Raw genomic sequence first — 17624 nt, 5'->3', positions numbered from 1 at the left:
TATTGTAGAGAGAATACATTACATTTAAGAAAATATATCTATTGAAATATAGTTTTCAGAAATGTATAAAATTAACAAACTGGATTCTACAATATTCTACAACCTTTAATCCAGCAAGTTATATACTATATTTACTTGCATATATGACGAGGTTTTTATTCATTTTTCACTGCTTCAAATTCCTAGGTTGTTCTATATGCATGAGTGAACAATTCTTTGCATTTTATAAATAATTTTTATGAACTGTGTATTTGCATTTTTTACAAGATGCTTACTCTCTTGTATTTAAAAACATAAGTATTTTATCTGGGTTATTTGAATCGTTCTTGTGTATTGTCAGAAGTAAAGATGAATAGCAATAGGGAAAACAAAGCTTTTAAATTGAATTCCAAATTGAAATTCCAAAATCACATGGGAGCTGGATATAAGTTTTATCCATTCCCACGTGAAAACAGATGATTATTCGGAAATTAGAATTCGGATAAACTCATAAGTCTAATTGATGGAGAGTGGATTCGATTGGCAAAAAAGGTTCCCAATTGGTAGCTTTACATGAACAAATTATGTTGTCGATTTTACAAGATTTTTCCTTGAAGTTTAAAATGCCAGTATTTTTGCTGAACAATGTGTGCATTTACATGTATTTTCTATTTTACTTGTGATTAAACAAAATAAAATCAAAATAAAGAAAATTAGATTTATTAATACAATTTTAATCTTTAAAGTCATACTTCATCCTATATGTGAGGTCATCTTATATGTGAGTAAATACGGTATTGCAGAAATAACAAACACTCTCAGTTTTATTTATCAACCAACATTGAAGAATACCACTTGTTCATTGGAAGTGTGTTATAAATTCAATTTAATATACACCCAATCTTAAAAATTAAACAATTATTTAACAGATATTCAAAACAAACAAAAATTATAAACAACCAGTCGAATGGCCTGCAGTCAAATGGCCTGATGCAGGCCTTTCAACATCGGGGCATACTAAATTACAGAATAATAATATATTGAATATTATATTGTAAAAATATAAAATAATAGCTAGGGGTGCTCCTAGGGCCGTTTTTGGCATACCGTCACAGAAAGAGACTGCCCATTTTTTCATCTTTTTATAGTAGATAAGTGAAAATAAAAGAATAAAGGATTGTTAAAAACTTGATATGCTTGTCAGAGATTATGCTAAATATAGTTAGATATAGTTATGCTAAAGATTACACAGATGTGAATAACGGAAAGTCAGCACTAGAAAAAGGAGAATAATATGAGGTCACCATCATTAACGACTCCCTGAGGAATTAACAGCACTACCAACCTTTTATTACATAACAGGAAAAACTTTACAAATATCACCACAACACAATGCAATGTATGCATTGATATTATAGAGTATCAATAATTTAATTGTTGATCCTAACAAACAACAAAAAAAAAAAAAAAAGGCAAATGTTTTCATCCATTTTTAAAAAGACATCATCAGGCTGGTGGAGTATGGAATCACACAATTTTCCAATGATAAAACATTATAACTTCTATGTTGCCTCTGATGATTGGCAGATACATGACCACCACTGATAGGTGGAAACATTGTATACATAATCTTGTGATGATATACATTCATCCAACATAAATTTTGTAATGTTCCATGAATTTGGGATTGTGTTATCTTTCTTATAGTTGATGGCTTGTTTTCTTAAGGCTGCATTGTAAATATCCATTAATTCTGATTAATTCAAGATGTCTGAGCTGTGTCCTCTCTGCTATTGTGTAAAATTTTGGTTCGGTTGAAATGGACTCCCAAAACCACCAGATTACATCAGGCTACTTTTCTGCAATTACATTTAAATATAATTGCAGAAAAGTAGCCCAATGTAATCTGGTGGTTGTTTGGCTTTACAAATTTATCAGGTTTCATGAAGTTTGTTTATGTATACTCCCATACCTGGATTTCTGACATATGCTGATATGGCATTGGATATGAGGTCTTTAGATATGTCCACTCTGTTCCTTTAGGCAAGTGGCAATATGTCAACATGAGGCTCCCATGTACTCTAATTCCCTGTTAGATCTATATTGGATCAATGAAAAGAGATTCCCAGATGAATAATGTTCTTTGGTCCCCACAGCATTTTAGGAGTGAAGTTTGTGACCAAAGCGAATGAAATTTACCCTCTATTACTTGTTTAGCTAGTTCTGCTGTACACAATGCTCCATAAGATGAAGGTGAAGCATTTTGGAAGTTACCCACATTGAAGCTATTATATTATATATTGAGGAAACTGCCAGAGTGCTTTGCCTCTGTCTTATGGAGCATCATGAAGATGTGCATAATAGGTGTATGACAGAACTAGCTAAACAAGTAATAGAGGGTAAATTTGATCTGCTTTTGTCACAAACTTTGCCCCCAAAACACTGGTGGATGGAAGAACACTATTCACCTGGGAATCTCTTTTCATTGAGTCAATGTCACTGCAACTCCCCTATGCTTGATATACCAGAGATGTGGATAGCAGTATTTAAGTTTCTGAATTCATAATTTGTGTATTTTACAATAAAAGAACATCTAGCTTCATTAATAGCACTGCTATATATTTGTTTAATTTTGTATTTTATTAGTTTTATTTATTTGTGTACCCTGATTGTTTTTATAATTTTGTAATTTTTTATGTTTCAATTATTTTCCATGCTTGTGCATGAGGAAGAATTTTGAAAAATGTTCTTTGCTGTTTGTGTTTTATTTTTCAAATACAGTAAGACCCCACTTAATGCTGCCTCACTCAATGCTGATTCAATATAACATGGTCTGCTCGAAGCCAAAAAAAGTTCAAAATTTATGCTGATTTAAATTATTGCATCATTTCATTGATTCATATATAATATGATTATTTATGAACATGAACCAATCAGAAAAAGGTGGCAAAAAGGTGTACTTTCTTTAAATCTATGTTTGTTTGGTGCAATTTTGGAATGATCCAGATTTTGAAAGAAGTGCAAAAGCAAAACGAGGCATTTTGGATGTGATCTTCTGCTACTGACATTTGCTTAAGGAAAAAAAAAATGGGACAAATGAAACTTCACGACTTTACTGCAAAAAAAAAAAATGAACTTTACATTTCTGTGTGCATATGTTTGTGTTATTTAACATATATTATTATACAAATTAATATAAAAATAACTTAAAATTAAAGTAAAATTTGTTTATTTTTGGTTGCCTGTTCCCCTATCTCTATACTCTATGTTAAAATGATCTCATTTAACTCTGTTTCATTTAGCACTTTGTTGTCTAGGAATGCATCATCCCCCACATTAAGCGGGATCTTACTGTAGCAGCATTCTGTTCTCTGTGAATGATATTGCCTGAAGAAGACAGTTATATACTGTACTGTCAAAAGTACTTGTGAAAATAATGCTGATAGACATTTGTATGGTTCATTTTGTAACATTATTTGGCATCTAGTATTTTTATATTTTATAACAGGGAAATTGAAGATAAGGCATTTCCTGTAGTCAAGCATGTCAGTACATCCCATGTGTGGTTTATTTTACAGTTGTAATTTTTACAGTATATTTATCACATATACTGTAAAAATTACAACTAATGTTTTAATACAAAATTTTCAGCAAAAGCAAGCCAGTACAACAACCAACAATTACTATGACATGGAATAAACATATGTTTTATGAAACATTTGCGATTGTGTTTTTACCCATTATTAAACCAAATGATTGCCATAATTAATGGGTAAAAACAAAGTTGCAAATGTTTCATAAAACATATGTTTATTCCATGTCATAGTTCATAGTAATTGCTGGTGTTATACTGGCTTGCAGATATATATATATATAAACTTTATGACTTGCTGTTTGAACTGGATAATTCAGTGGACTGTGATTGAGTGTCATGATAAAATAACAGTTTTGGTAATGTTAGCTACATGTTTTGCTAATGTAATAAACTTTGTGTAGGTAAATCATAATTTGAAAATTAAATGTTAATGAACTTTGATATTTTAGAAATAAAAATGAACAAAACTTACTTTATTGTATTCAAATTTAGATTACGAGATTTATGAGTTAACAAAGCCATTTCAATAAATGGTTTTGGCCCATTGCGCCTTACGAGAGCTTGAGGTGGAGGCACAGGATAAAGCACTGTAGGAAAAATGGCATCTGGTAACTGATTGTCAATCTGAAAAATAATAAAAATATTTAAGATTAAAATGTTTTCTCTTATAATATATATGTGAATATATACAGTAAAACCTGTCTATGGTGACCACACATGGTTCTATTCAAAAAGTGGTCTTTTAGACAAGTGGTCATCTAAAACAGGTGGTGCTGTAATACCGTATTTCCACATGTATTTTTTAGCCTTTCTACTAAGCAAAACTCACGGTGAGAAAAAATAAGTTAATTTTTCCAACGATAGAGCTCTATTGGTATTTTATTCTTATCAGATAACTTGATTAACAAAAGTCATCGTGATTTTATAAGACAGATTTAATACCAAGATTTTAAAAATAATACAGTATTTTCTTGATTATAATGCACATTACCTTTTTCCATCTTAATCAATTCAACTTAGTTCTCTTCATTCGCTCCTCAGTTATGCATATTACTTCATCAATATACAAGCACATCATATCTCTTCACCACTTTGGTTTTTGTTAGTTTAATCTTATTTTAACTTTAAAAATATTGTATTTTTAAAAAATATTTAATATATTCTTAAGTACAATAAGAAAAATTATTAATTAATAATAAAACGGTTTTATTATTTCTACTCATAATATGATTTCATTATATCAATGACAATTGCGGAATCAAAAAAGGAAGGTTGCCTGTAAAACAGATTTTTGCGTTAATGCATTTATTGTTTTTTTGAATATGTATTTTGAGTGAGAGTGACACGATCTTCTAATGACAGCACATTTCTTCACATTTATTTTGTTTTTTGAACATTTTTGAACAAATTGAAGTGCATTTCCTTTGTAGCTAGATTAATTCATTAACATCTGTACCTAATTTCAAGGGTGGGAAAAGTACCTGAAGTGGGTTCCAACAAGAGTTTAGACTAATTCATTATATTAGGAGGGGGAAATGTTTTTGAGATGGGTTCGAAAAATAGTTTAGACCAGATATATTCACAGAAGTGGTTGCTTATTACAATAGTTGTATGTTGTTTTAAACCGAAAATCGATGCCCATGGTTGCATTATACAGGTGGTTGTTTAATATAGATAACTCAGTGATTCCCAAACTTTTTCGATCCACCGCCCCCTTTGTTACATAAAGTTATACCCAACGCCCCTAACCCATTTTCTCTTGTGTGAGAAAGAATCGGAAACATTCTTAGGAAAACTTTTTTATGAATCTCACACTTTATGCTCTTACTGTACATTGTTCTCAACATCTGGAAACTATTAAATGCAGTATTTCCTCTTATCATTTTATCAGAGGAAAGGGAATGGCTGTCAGTGACCCCAACTTTTGCCTTTGGTCACCATTCAGTACCCTGCCTCCAGCACCCCCTAGATTTACTCACTGCCCACTTTGAGAAACGCTGAGATAACTTATACGAAGACTATGTATAAACTATTCCGTGCCGGAAATTTTTACCCATTTTGACAGGTGCCCATTGAATGCAGGTAGTTGCCTAAGCAGTTTTTACTGTATATAATTTTCATTAAAACATAATTATTAATTTTATATACTGAAAACTCAATGTTTTTATTATGTAAACAAACATAAATAAAAAATAAAAAACGTTTTTCTTTTATTTTTCATGGAATATGTTTATTTCAGATGCTAAACATTTTTAAGTCCATTAAAATCTACATACATGACATAAAATAAGTTTTAATATTGATTGAATATTTTCAAATATTTTGTATTGAAACACTTTCATGATCATACTCAAAAATAAATTTATTATGAAGAAATTAGAGAATTTTTTCAACTATGAAAATGCATTTTAGGCATCACATCCTTCTCTCATTAAATTTAAGAATATGATGTTAACAAATGAAACCTTTTTAGAAATATCACATTTACACTAATTTTTCTTATGATTAAAAATAAAAAAGATGGTAACTGAAATCAGATTCAGTGGAACCTTGCTTAATGAGCACCTTGCATAAAGAGTGTTTCACATAATGAACAAATCAAATTTTTAAAAAATGACTCGCTTAACAAGTGACAAGGAGAGGGAAGTCCCAGATTGTGCGCATGCTCCATCATGCTATTATCTGTGATTTTCTTGTTTTCTGCAAATCGAATTCGCATTCCAGGTTGGTACATTCCATGCTAAAAGAAAAGATAATGATGATTCATGCTCCTTAACAATGTATATTGTATAATTTTCTTTGAATAAACGTTATATGTAAAATACCATATTTACTCGCATATAGGACGAGATGTGACTTTAAAGATCAAAATAAAGAAAATTAAATTTATTAATACAATCCTAATTTTATTTTGTTAATCACAAATAAATTATCATCAAATGCACATATTAAAGCAAACAACCATGTTTTCTTGACACTATCACCTTTTGTCTACTCGGACTCACCCTCTGAAGCTTCATTACAATTCTCCTCTTTCTCACCACAAAGCATCGTCCTCTGATCTGTCAAGTGAATTTAAAATGCAGTATTTCCTGAATGACTGCTATCAGCTTTTGAAGAATGCTTTTCCATGCACCTGATACTCATGTAGCAAAACCAAAAGATTATAATGCACGTGACAGAACAAAGTTTATTTTTAATGATTCAGAATGTACAAATATTCATTAAAAATACCAATTTAACAAATATGAAATAACTACATTTATAGTCATTGCTAAGCGACCAGCTATTTTCGGATCATCTCTTTAAAAGCGACATTCACCTTGACCTCAATAGCATTCTGCAATAATGGCAGCATGAACTATACATGGTTCACAAAAATTATTGCAAAAATGCAAAGGATCCTTCGCTCACGCATATAGGATGACCTAGGTTTTTGAAGCAGTGAAAAATAAATAAAAATCTTGTCTTATATGCAAGTAAATATGGAATTTGAGTATTTTTTTGGGCATGGAATGCATTATCATATTTTACATTAATTTCTATGAGAAAAATTATTTCACTTAATGAGTGTTTTGCATTATGAGTAAGGTTCTGGATCGAATTATGCTCATTAAGCGAGGTTCCACTGTACTTATTGTTTTTTGACAACAAATATTTGAATTGAAAAATCAATTCTTTAGTTTAAAATTTATATTTTATTAATCATAGTTTTGAATAATTTGTGATTTACTAGCACCACAAATTATTCAAAACTATGATTAATAATATATATATATATATATTGGTTCACCCTGCATATCACCAAGGAGTGCACCCTGCATATATATGGTGCACTCCTTTCCATATCACCAGTTAGTGCACCCTGGGTGTGTGGTTGGTCACTATAACAATGGCATGGCAGGAGGTAAGGACCAAACTGATCAGGTGACATTTCTGGGGAACAAAAAAGACATGACAAGGAGAGAAATCTCGTCTTTTCTGTAAAGTTCGTTCCAGTGTGGGGTGTGTGTGTGTTTGCATGTTTGCAGGAGAAGAAAGATGACAAGCATAGGCAGTTGTAGAGATCAGCAATGAGTTAGGAGCTGGACTGTACACGTAATCTACTTGCATCAGAAGTTGTGTCAGGTACAAATGGCAAATATTAATTGGAACTTTGAGCTCGGTGATAAAACTTAAGATTTGGAAGATTAGTTTACTGATTGAAGGCAATTATCTCAATCGAGGATGGTCAACTCACATAAATGTTATTATATTGTGTGTGGTGCTACACATGTATGACTTCTGTTACATTTATACATCTATGTGCAGTCATGTTTGTTCATCTATGTTTGTATATTTGTGATAGAATTTTTGTTATATATCTAGCTATATTTAAAAATAATAGAATTGTATATCAAGTGATTATTCATGTCTCTCCCATCTCATTCATGTGGGGAACTACAAATTTAACTATTTCTATGTTTATATAACTTGATATTCAAAAATTAAAATTTATTTTTATAAATTCAACTACCCAAAAACAGGAATACATTAATAAACACTACACACATAACCAATATCAAGCAAGAAGAAATTACAAGAAAGCAAACATTTTCATTCATGTTTAATAGGGATGCCCATTAAACATGGTTTAAAACGTTTGCTTTGTTGTAATTTCTTCTTGCTGGATATTGGTTATATAGGCAGTGTTTATTTATTTTTATTAAATTATCTAAGAGAGAATGTCAAAACTATATACTTTAAAAATCCTACATATCATTCAAGTAAAAATGCCACTAATGCTAGATCAGATTAGTTTTGTTTCAGTGTTACGAATGATTTTATAGTGAAATAGTTAATAGTATTTATCAGTTATTATAGCTAATTTTTATCAGTTTACATTTGTTTTTTCCATCTTGGAATAATTTGTTATGAATATAGAAGTTAAACATAATTCACAATTTATTAAAAGGTGTTTAACATTTTGTTTATATTTTATACAATATATAAATTATAATATTATAAATTGTTTTGAAGCATATATAATATTAATAATTATAAATTTTGTTTTATTGAAATTAAATTAAATTTACCTGAAATCGATGAATTTTTGCATAAACATATGACTGATGAGTGGATTTCCTAAAATGGCACCATAAGGAAGGAGTATAAGTACGACGTAATTGTCCAAAGCACGGCTTTGTCATGTGCATTTTGATAAAATCAACCTGTAAATAGTCTTTTAATTCTGCTTTTTGTTTTTCACCTCTCCATTTATCTTCCAACCAAGTTGATAATTCTAAAGTCAAAAGTTTCCATGTGTGATTAATTTCTATTTCCCACATGGCAGGTGCACCTTTAATACCCAAATATGCTATCTCTTTATATGCTCCATTTATTAGTGATAAGCTAATTCCATTCAATGAAAGAAAACACTCAAAATTTGCATTCTCTCCATCAATTGCCTGCAAAAAAATTTATTTTTTAATAGTTTCATATGATAATATTTTTAATGGTAAATATTTATTAGATATTGCATTAAACAGTATACTGCATATCAGAAACATTTCTGATATAATTTGAATAAAAAAGAATATGCAAAAAACAAAAAGATAAATTAAATACAAGAGTATATTATTTTACATGACATCTTATATTTGTAAATTTTTAAATGTGTAGCAGATGTAATCTAGAAATCATTAAAAAGGGTTACTAAGATATAATTTCTTAACTAAAAAAATAAGGATTTTATATTATATAAAAAAAAATTAAAAATTTCAAAAAGTATTTCAGTTTATATTGGGTTGTTTGGAAAGTAATTTTGTTTTTTTATTACTAGAGGAATTAGATGTATTTTTACCAGCCAATTTTATTTTAAACCACATTTTCATTATATACTTCTATAGCTGACATTTTAAGGCTTATTTGTAAAAAATTTTGTTTGATTCTGTGCAATTGTTTTTTTCGGCAACCCATCAAATATGGAAAATTGAAAGCATCATTTTTGGCATATTTTGCTTTTTTATAACTAAAAAATCAAAATGCTGTTCAAACAAGAAAAAAATTGTGGTACACGTTTGGAGACAATGTGTGGAGAGAAAGACAGTGCCAAAACTGGTTTACAAAATTGTGTTCTGGCAATTTTAATATCGAAGGTACACCACATTCTGGATAGCCATTTGAAACCAATGAAAACAAAATAAATGTACTGATTGAAGCAATCTGCCATATAACAACACGTGAAGTCACTAAGAATTAAATCTGTTAAATTGAACCATTTATTATTACTTAAAATGAATTAGTTTCATTTCAAAGCTCGATATATGGGTTCCACATGTTATTAATGAGAGATGCTCTCTATGGTGGGATTTTAAAGAAATTTGTTTTTGAGCTTTTACCAGACAATTTAACAATTGATTCGAAAGTGTACTGCCATCGAGTAAACAAATTGAGTAATATCATCAAACAGAAAAGGCCAGAATTGATCAACAAAAATGTAGTGTTTTACCATGATAATGCCAAATTTCACAAAAGTTTGGTAACTTGTCAGAAACTGTTATAGCTTAGATGGGATGTGTTATCACACCAACTGTATTCGCCAGATTGGGCACACTGAGATTATTACTTGTTCCGGTCTATACAAATTTTTTTTAACTGTAAAACATTTACTTAAAATGACAATGTCAAAAATCACTTGGATCAGTTTTTTGTAAACAACGATCAAAACTTTTATGAATGTGAAATCATGCTACTACCAGAAACAATGACAACAGGTATTTGATCAAAATGGTCAATATATAATTCAATAAAATATTTATTTAATATAAGAATGTTGCGTTTATTTTTCTATGGAAAAAACAAAATTACTTTCCGAACAACCCAATAATTATGATAAGAAATTTTTATATCCAATTACATTAAATTGAATTGAGATACTTGAATCAGATTTTTAAAAATATATATTCTAATACAGTGGTATCTCGTACTTCGAATGCTTCAGAGTTTGAATGAAAAATTTGACAAAAATTTGCCTTTGAGTTTGAACTGCATGCACAGTGAAAAAATGTACTCAAAGCATACACACAATCTTTTATGTGCTCAAGTCATCTCTTGTTTTCGCTCTTTTGTTATGCTTGTATGTTATCAGTACTTTTTTAACTTTATTTTTGGTGTGTTAGGTTATATATACTGTATTGTGTGTTATTTGTCAATCTTTAATAATTTCTTTCTTTAATTTTTCTTTGTTGACAGCTTTTCATCATCCCCACATATTTTGTATCCTTTAATTCAAAATTTCCAAAATGAAACTTTTTAAACCACATTTTGCATATTCAAAGTTTAGGAGTATCTTCACAATACACATTACAATTGTTTTTACTGTGTGTACAGCATTATATCCTTTTAAAAACTCATAAGGCATAATATGCTTGATTTACTTTTTATCCAAGGACATTACAACATGTGGGATTGCGAAGATCCTTAGGGTTGAAGATCGCAGGTGTGGATGTTTGATTACCACGAAAGAATGGAGACAAATGAGAAATACACTTAGAACTAACTTTATGTACAAAAATTTTATATACAATGTCAACGTCTCCACAAAGTTGGCACACGTAGCACAAGGCGGTTCACAAAATAAAAGTCCTTCGGCGAGAAGACAAAGAGTTGAGCAAATCCAATCGGTTCAAATAAAAAAAAAAAACTATTTGCTCCGTGAGGTTATAAACCAGCAACCGATTCGCTTGTCTAAATCTTATATCGTACTTCCGATTTCTCCCTCCGATGGAAACGGATTACCAAAACCAGGAACTTCCACACACACAAAGAGAAGGAAGACTGTTCACCCCTATGCACACAGCAGTCGTGAAAAATCGTTCTTTCCTCAAACACCAGGAACCAGAATGGGACGTTGCCAGCCCCTCACACTTTATATAGTGTGCTTACCGCCAACACAGTGCTGCCATAACATATATACGATAAAAAAAAAAAAAACATATAATAATAAAAATAATATTTTACAATTTTAAAAACATCGTGCGTACAAAAATGACAAGAGAATAAACAATAAAATAAAAATATTCCGACAATATATAAGAACGACACAAACATGATCTTATTCAAACAAAATGTGAAGTAAAAAAGTTTAGAATAAGTTTCTAGACAAAGAATAAAATCTCACTATCTACATTGCTGGCGATTAAAATCTCACCTACCTACGCCATGAAGGCAGACACAACAAACACAAAATTTGCATGAAAAGTATAACTTGCTGGGATATGCAAATGATTAGCATTTCAATGCATGCTTGCAAAGCAGGTAAGAGTGTAAGTTTATTTCCTCAACAAAAAGTTGAGTTAACATATTATCTGATTTCTGTACGATGTTCAGAGGCTATTCAAATTTTTCAGTATTCTATGTTCCCATTACATTCATTCATTTGGTTTTCGCAACAATTATATATTTTCTGATCTGCGAAATTATTTACAAAATTAGTCTATCGTTGGTACACAATTAAAAATACAGGGAAAGGTAGACGCCAAAATGGGAGAAGTTCTTTTGAGACTCGTCGCACATTCGCCATCTTCTTCTAACTATCGGGTTGATTCAAATCCAATCCATTGGCTTTTGATGTTTCCATTATAATCTCCAGCTGTAGCTGATCACCTTTGTCTGCTTGTCCAATAGTGCCAAGAAGGAAAGGGCCCACTTCCGTCGGTCCTTAGTCCTTATATACCCCTCTTGTTTCCCCGCTGGGTTTATTGTACCTCCAGGCCTAACAGGCAATGGAACATTCAGGAAACTTACAAACAAAAGGCTTTGTGTCTGACAGTTGAACATTATACATAAAAATGATGAGCGATTGTCACAGAAGTAAGGCCACCTACAGTCTATTTAAAAGGGGAGCTTGTAAAGCTGGTTTCTCATATGAAAATTGTATGTGCACGATGGTTGCTTGTGTAAAGGTTTTGTTATTCTTGTGTAAAAAGGAGGAATACCTACCAGCAGAGCCGTAACTAGGATTTTGAATGCCTATGGCCAAGAATAAAAATGGCGCCTTTTTAATTTTTATTATAAAAAAAATAATTTTTTAACAATAGCATTTTTTAGAATAAAATTATCTAATGACATTCAAAATACTATATAAATATAAATATAAAAAATTTTTGTGTGTTATTAATTTCGAATACATATTCCAAAACCTTCTCATTGGCGCCTTTATTAAATCGACGCCTATGGCGGGGGCCACATTGGCCATACCCTAGTTACGGCTCTGCCTACCAGTACATGTCAGAGTTTGATCACGGTAGAAGTGTAGGTGCTGCAGACATCATTGCACTATTTGTGCAGACAAACACTTGTTGTTCTGAAAACAACCTAAGTTTCTGACTCAGGGTATGTGACCTGGCTACAATCCCACAAGACCATATGGAAGAGATGTCTGTCAACACTGGTGTTACTGACCAGGGGCTGCTGAGATTCTGCATGGCATTTTGTATGGCCCTTCTGGACCCATCAATTCCATACTCTCAGCTGTTCTGAGTACTGATTTCTGCATGCTCTGTACCTCAAAATTATCTGTCAATTTAATCATGTCTTCCTCCCATTATACTGTATGTGTACAATAAATATGATTCTGCTATTTGCTTTCCTTACTGGTGTAGTATTTTTAATGGCCAGCAGTGTATAATATTTTAAAGTTCACAACTGTTATAATTAAGTCACACATCTATGTTAAGATGCCGAAGTCCACCAATAAATGCAATTTTCATTTTATTACACATTATTTTCATGTTTTAATTTATATTTGGGCATTTAACTGTGTTATCTTAAATTATGTGTATTTGCTGTTTTAAGTTTATTGAAATGGGTATTGTTCAGGGTCTGGGAATTGCATTAATTCACTTTCTGTTATTTCTAATGGGAAAAATTGCTTTGGACTTCGAACAACTTCCTGGAATGAATTAAATTAGAAGTATGAAGCACCACTGTACAGTACATGAATTAAAAACAAAAACAATGTTAAAATATAGTAAAGACTAAAAAATAGCATATTATATTAATAAAAACAATTAATTGTGTATTTTTAATTATATAATAATCTTTAGTTTTGATATTTATACACACCTTTGCAACTTGTTTTGATACTCTTTCATCCTGAGTAAAAAGCAAAACTCTTTGATGATCATCAAGATAAGAGACCCAATAAACAATAACTTTATCTTTTCTTGTTTTTTGAGGTAAAAGTGCAGTTTCTTCTGACTCACTATCATCTGTTAATTTGTGTTTCAGTCAATTTTAATTTAACTGAATATTAAATTTATCTATAATTAATTAACAGTAATTTCTTGTAAATAATTTTAAACACTTATACAAACCATCATCAGTACTGCTTGTTTCTGCTGGTGATTTACATTTTTGAATATTTGCATTTTGTTTCAATGAATGTACAGTTAATGTTTCACTGCCATGTCCATCCTATTAACATTAATAAATATTTGTTATTATCTATTAAAATAATAAGTTAAATTGCTATTTTTTAAATCTATTTAATTTCATATACTATAATTAGTATCTGAAATTTGAAAATGATTTATTACACATACAGATACAAAAAACCGTTTATTTTATACAGTCAAACCTGTTTTTATGCGGGGGATAGGGACCGCATTAAAAAAAACGCATAAAAAGAAATCGCACGAAACTTCACGAATGGCTGTAACAAATAGTTTTCGCAACACAATTAAAAAAATATTTTTTTATGCGGTGACTAGGGACCGCATAAAAAAAGTCTCGCGTAGAAAATAACTCAAAACCGTACGAAATAGAATTTATTGACAACAGATGTCAGCACTTGACTGCATCGTCTGGTCTATCGTCTGTTTTACATATTTTTGTCCAGGTGGTGTTTTGTTGACTTAAAAAGTAAATTATTTCATTTTTCGCATATTCATGCAATAATATTACTATAATAAGTGCATTTATGCTATAATAAGTTTATTTAGCTATAATAAGTCAACGTGAGACATGACGAATCGCACGAGACTAGTCGCCAACTATACCGCACAAATAAAAAATCGCACAAAAAAAACCGCACAAATTAAAAATTCGCATTAAAAAAATCGCACAAATAAAAATCGCACATAAAAAGAGCGCATAAAAACAGGTTTGACTGTATTTCCTAATTATTTTTATTTTTGGCATCTCTCTGGAATCCTCTTAAATGGCACTATACACTTTTCTTTTATTATTATTACAGTTCATCTAACTATCATGATGCAAAATGAATATGCAATGTATATGAAAATTTATAAGTGATGTATATGGCTAATTTTTCTATGCATGCATTTTAATATTTTAATCAAGAGATCACTGGTCTAGAAATAGTCAGCAGTGTGTTTGTATTGTGAATATCATTTAAATGCTATTTAGTTTGAATGACAATAATACTTTAAGACATACTGATAGAATTGAAATAGAAACTATAAAAAAGAAAATAACTATTTGAAACTGCTTGGATTAAATGGATGGAATAAAATCAACCTGAAAATCAGTTATTTACAAATAACATGTATAAGCATTCTTGATGCTTATGATGCAATTGGAAGTAATTGATGGAATGCATGAATCACATGTTGGCACTGGTAATTATGCAGTTGAAATCAATTAGTGAAAGAAAATAAATATGACAATAAACAGATTTGTTTATGATGGTGGATAAAAAGCCATTGTCAATGATTATAAATCTGCAAAATGACGCAAGAAATGTAAGTGAAAGTATTGAAAATTTATGAAAGAACTTAACAGATTTAGTATATTTGCAAACTATACATTTTCATATGTATCAATATATTCTGAGTAAATTTAACACTCCAAAATAATAAGAAATAAAAAATGCTTTAGAGATGATTCACAAGATTTAATCTCAAAACTAATTGCACTATAATAACTGAAAGGAAGAACCTTCAAAGGAACAGTAACAAGAATATCTAGGCACTCTGTAACAATCGAAAAGAAATATTAAAAGTTGGTTCATGAGAATGGAAAAAGAGAAAATGATACTAAATTGAACAGGAGTAATATAAAAAATGCACAACATGGTGTATTACCCCTGACTTAAATATATTTTCTTTTTGTATGCAGAAAAAGTAAAGTTTTCTTTGCTTCATATTCTGCAATTTTTGTGCTGTTAACCAGGAAGCCTGATAAAACAGAAATGTTTATTGATGCTTATGCATAAATCTATGTATTTTGGACAGTAAATTATCTAAATTTTTGAAAATGTACTTTGGATTATCTTCCTCAATTTGCTATATTCTTTATTTTCTTTTTTACTCATATTACAAGCATTCTCCTTCATTTATAAAGCATTTTACAAAAAAGGAAATAGCTTTAATGTGTAATTTACTGTACAGTACATTACAGTAATCATATTTTAAACAGAGAACAGTAAGCTAATTTCTGTACTCATTCTTTTAAAGTATGAATGTCTATAGGAAGAATATCACTAAGAAAAGAACAGACACACTCTCTTCTCATGAAGTATGAGCCAAATTTTGTGCTGAAATGAAATAAAATTAATAACTACAAAAATGAGAATGTTATGAAATCCAATATAGTATCAATTTGTAACCAAACTGCTTTTGAATAATACCAGAAAAAATTTTATAATTTACTGTTATATTTTATATAGGGCCATCAAAAAAAAGAGGTGTTCATGATTTCAATGTTAAATATCTTGGATAATAATCAACCAATTTCTTTGATTGCTGTATTCAAGTATGTAGAAACATTGAAAATTTTCTTTTTGATCATTAAATGTATACAGTAACATTTCTTCCATACACCATCTCAGTCATTAAATTTCATCCATGGAATAGAAATCAAAGTGTGTTGTGATATACTGAGCTTAAATCAGTTATCATAGTGCAGCGTCGATATTGACATAGTCATGATCAGCTATAGGTAAGACCATAATTTGGTGGTGCACATTAAGAAATCACTAGGCCAATCTCCTACATAAAAAAAATATGGAAAATCTAAGCTTTTGTTTCCATAATCTAAAGTATGGGTAAGTTAAGGTAGCAGCCTACCACTTGGGGGACCTGGTATTGAATTTGGATAGGTTGAAAAAATCCCAGGAATTTTTTGGGTGGTCTGTCTGAATACATTGGACCCCCATCCATCACCACTAGAGAAGCAATAAACAATAAATCTGGTATTTGACAATCAATATGCCTCAAGAATGCCCATATTAATTCTATACAAATATCTAGTATTGAGGAGCCTCTATTTTTATGAGTTATCATTGATAAAGAATATGATTAAGTTATTAACAAAAATAGAATTTTGTTGATAATACCAAGTCATTCTAAATCTGAAAATTACCGTATTTTACGGACTATAAGATGCACTTTTTTCTTCAAAAAATTGTCTCCAAAATTCAGGCACATTTTATAGTCCGTAGCGTCTTATAGTCCGTAAAATACAGTATTTAAGATTCAAGATTTTAATCATTTAATATTGACAAAATTACAATTACAATTAATCTGTAGTCACAATCAACATGATAATTAATTTCATACAATCTTGTCTTTATAACTATCGAAAATGGTCTGTTATCACACAAAATCAATATTGATATTGTAATCATTTGTCACAGAAACGGCCAAACCAATCAAAATATGAATTATTCTTTTATTAAATATTAGACCAAAAAAAAAACAAAAGAATTGCATAATAGTAGCTATAAACTACTAATCTTAAAAAATTAGTCCAATACTCTAATGTCATGAGGCTAATCTAGCCCAGCATTATTAACAAATTTGATAATTTTAAATGAAGGGAAATAAGATAGCTTAATACTTTATTGATACATTTACCAAAAGTCTATTATTATTATTATGTTGGGTTTAGTGGGTTATACTTGGTTGACATCAGTTGCTATGTACTATGCCAGACCAAAGTCAAGGTCAAGCAATAGCAACCAAAACAAAACAAAAATTAAATAAATGTGTCAGTGCATCTGTATTCAGGAATTTCCTAATAATATGATATATATTCAATACAG

General features: G+C 30.2%; 1 protein-coding gene across 6 annotated transcripts in view; it reads right to left on the bottom strand.

Annotated features, from left to right (window-relative positions):
• Window positions 1-17624, bottom strand: part of LOC136988851 (intermembrane lipid transfer protein VPS13A-like) — a 368680-nt gene that overhangs the window by 39513 nt on the left and 311543 nt on the right. For all 6 annotated transcript variants that reach the window (XM_067286838.1, XM_067286837.1, XM_067286842.1 and 3 more), the window contains 4 exons: window positions 13933-14032; window positions 13682-13827; window positions 8650-9021; window positions 4047-4198 (listed from right to left, as the gene is read on the bottom strand). In XM_067286838.1, the coding sequence (XP_067142939.1) occupies window positions 4047-4198; window positions 8650-9021; window positions 13682-13827; window positions 13933-14032 (770 nt within the window). The remainder of the gene's footprint in view (window positions 1-4046; window positions 4199-8649; window positions 9022-13681; window positions 13828-13932; window positions 14033-17624) is intronic.

This window comes from Centruroides vittatus, unplaced genomic scaffold (assembly GCF_030686945.1).
Source record: "Centruroides vittatus isolate TY-2023 unplaced genomic scaffold, ASM3068694v2 scaffold_386, whole genome shotgun sequence".
Classification (NCBI taxonomy): Eukaryota; Metazoa; Arthropoda; class Arachnida; order Scorpiones; family Buthidae; genus Centruroides; species Centruroides vittatus.
Note: the sequence above shows the minus strand (reverse complement) of the source record. Positions and strands in the feature narration are given on the sequence as shown.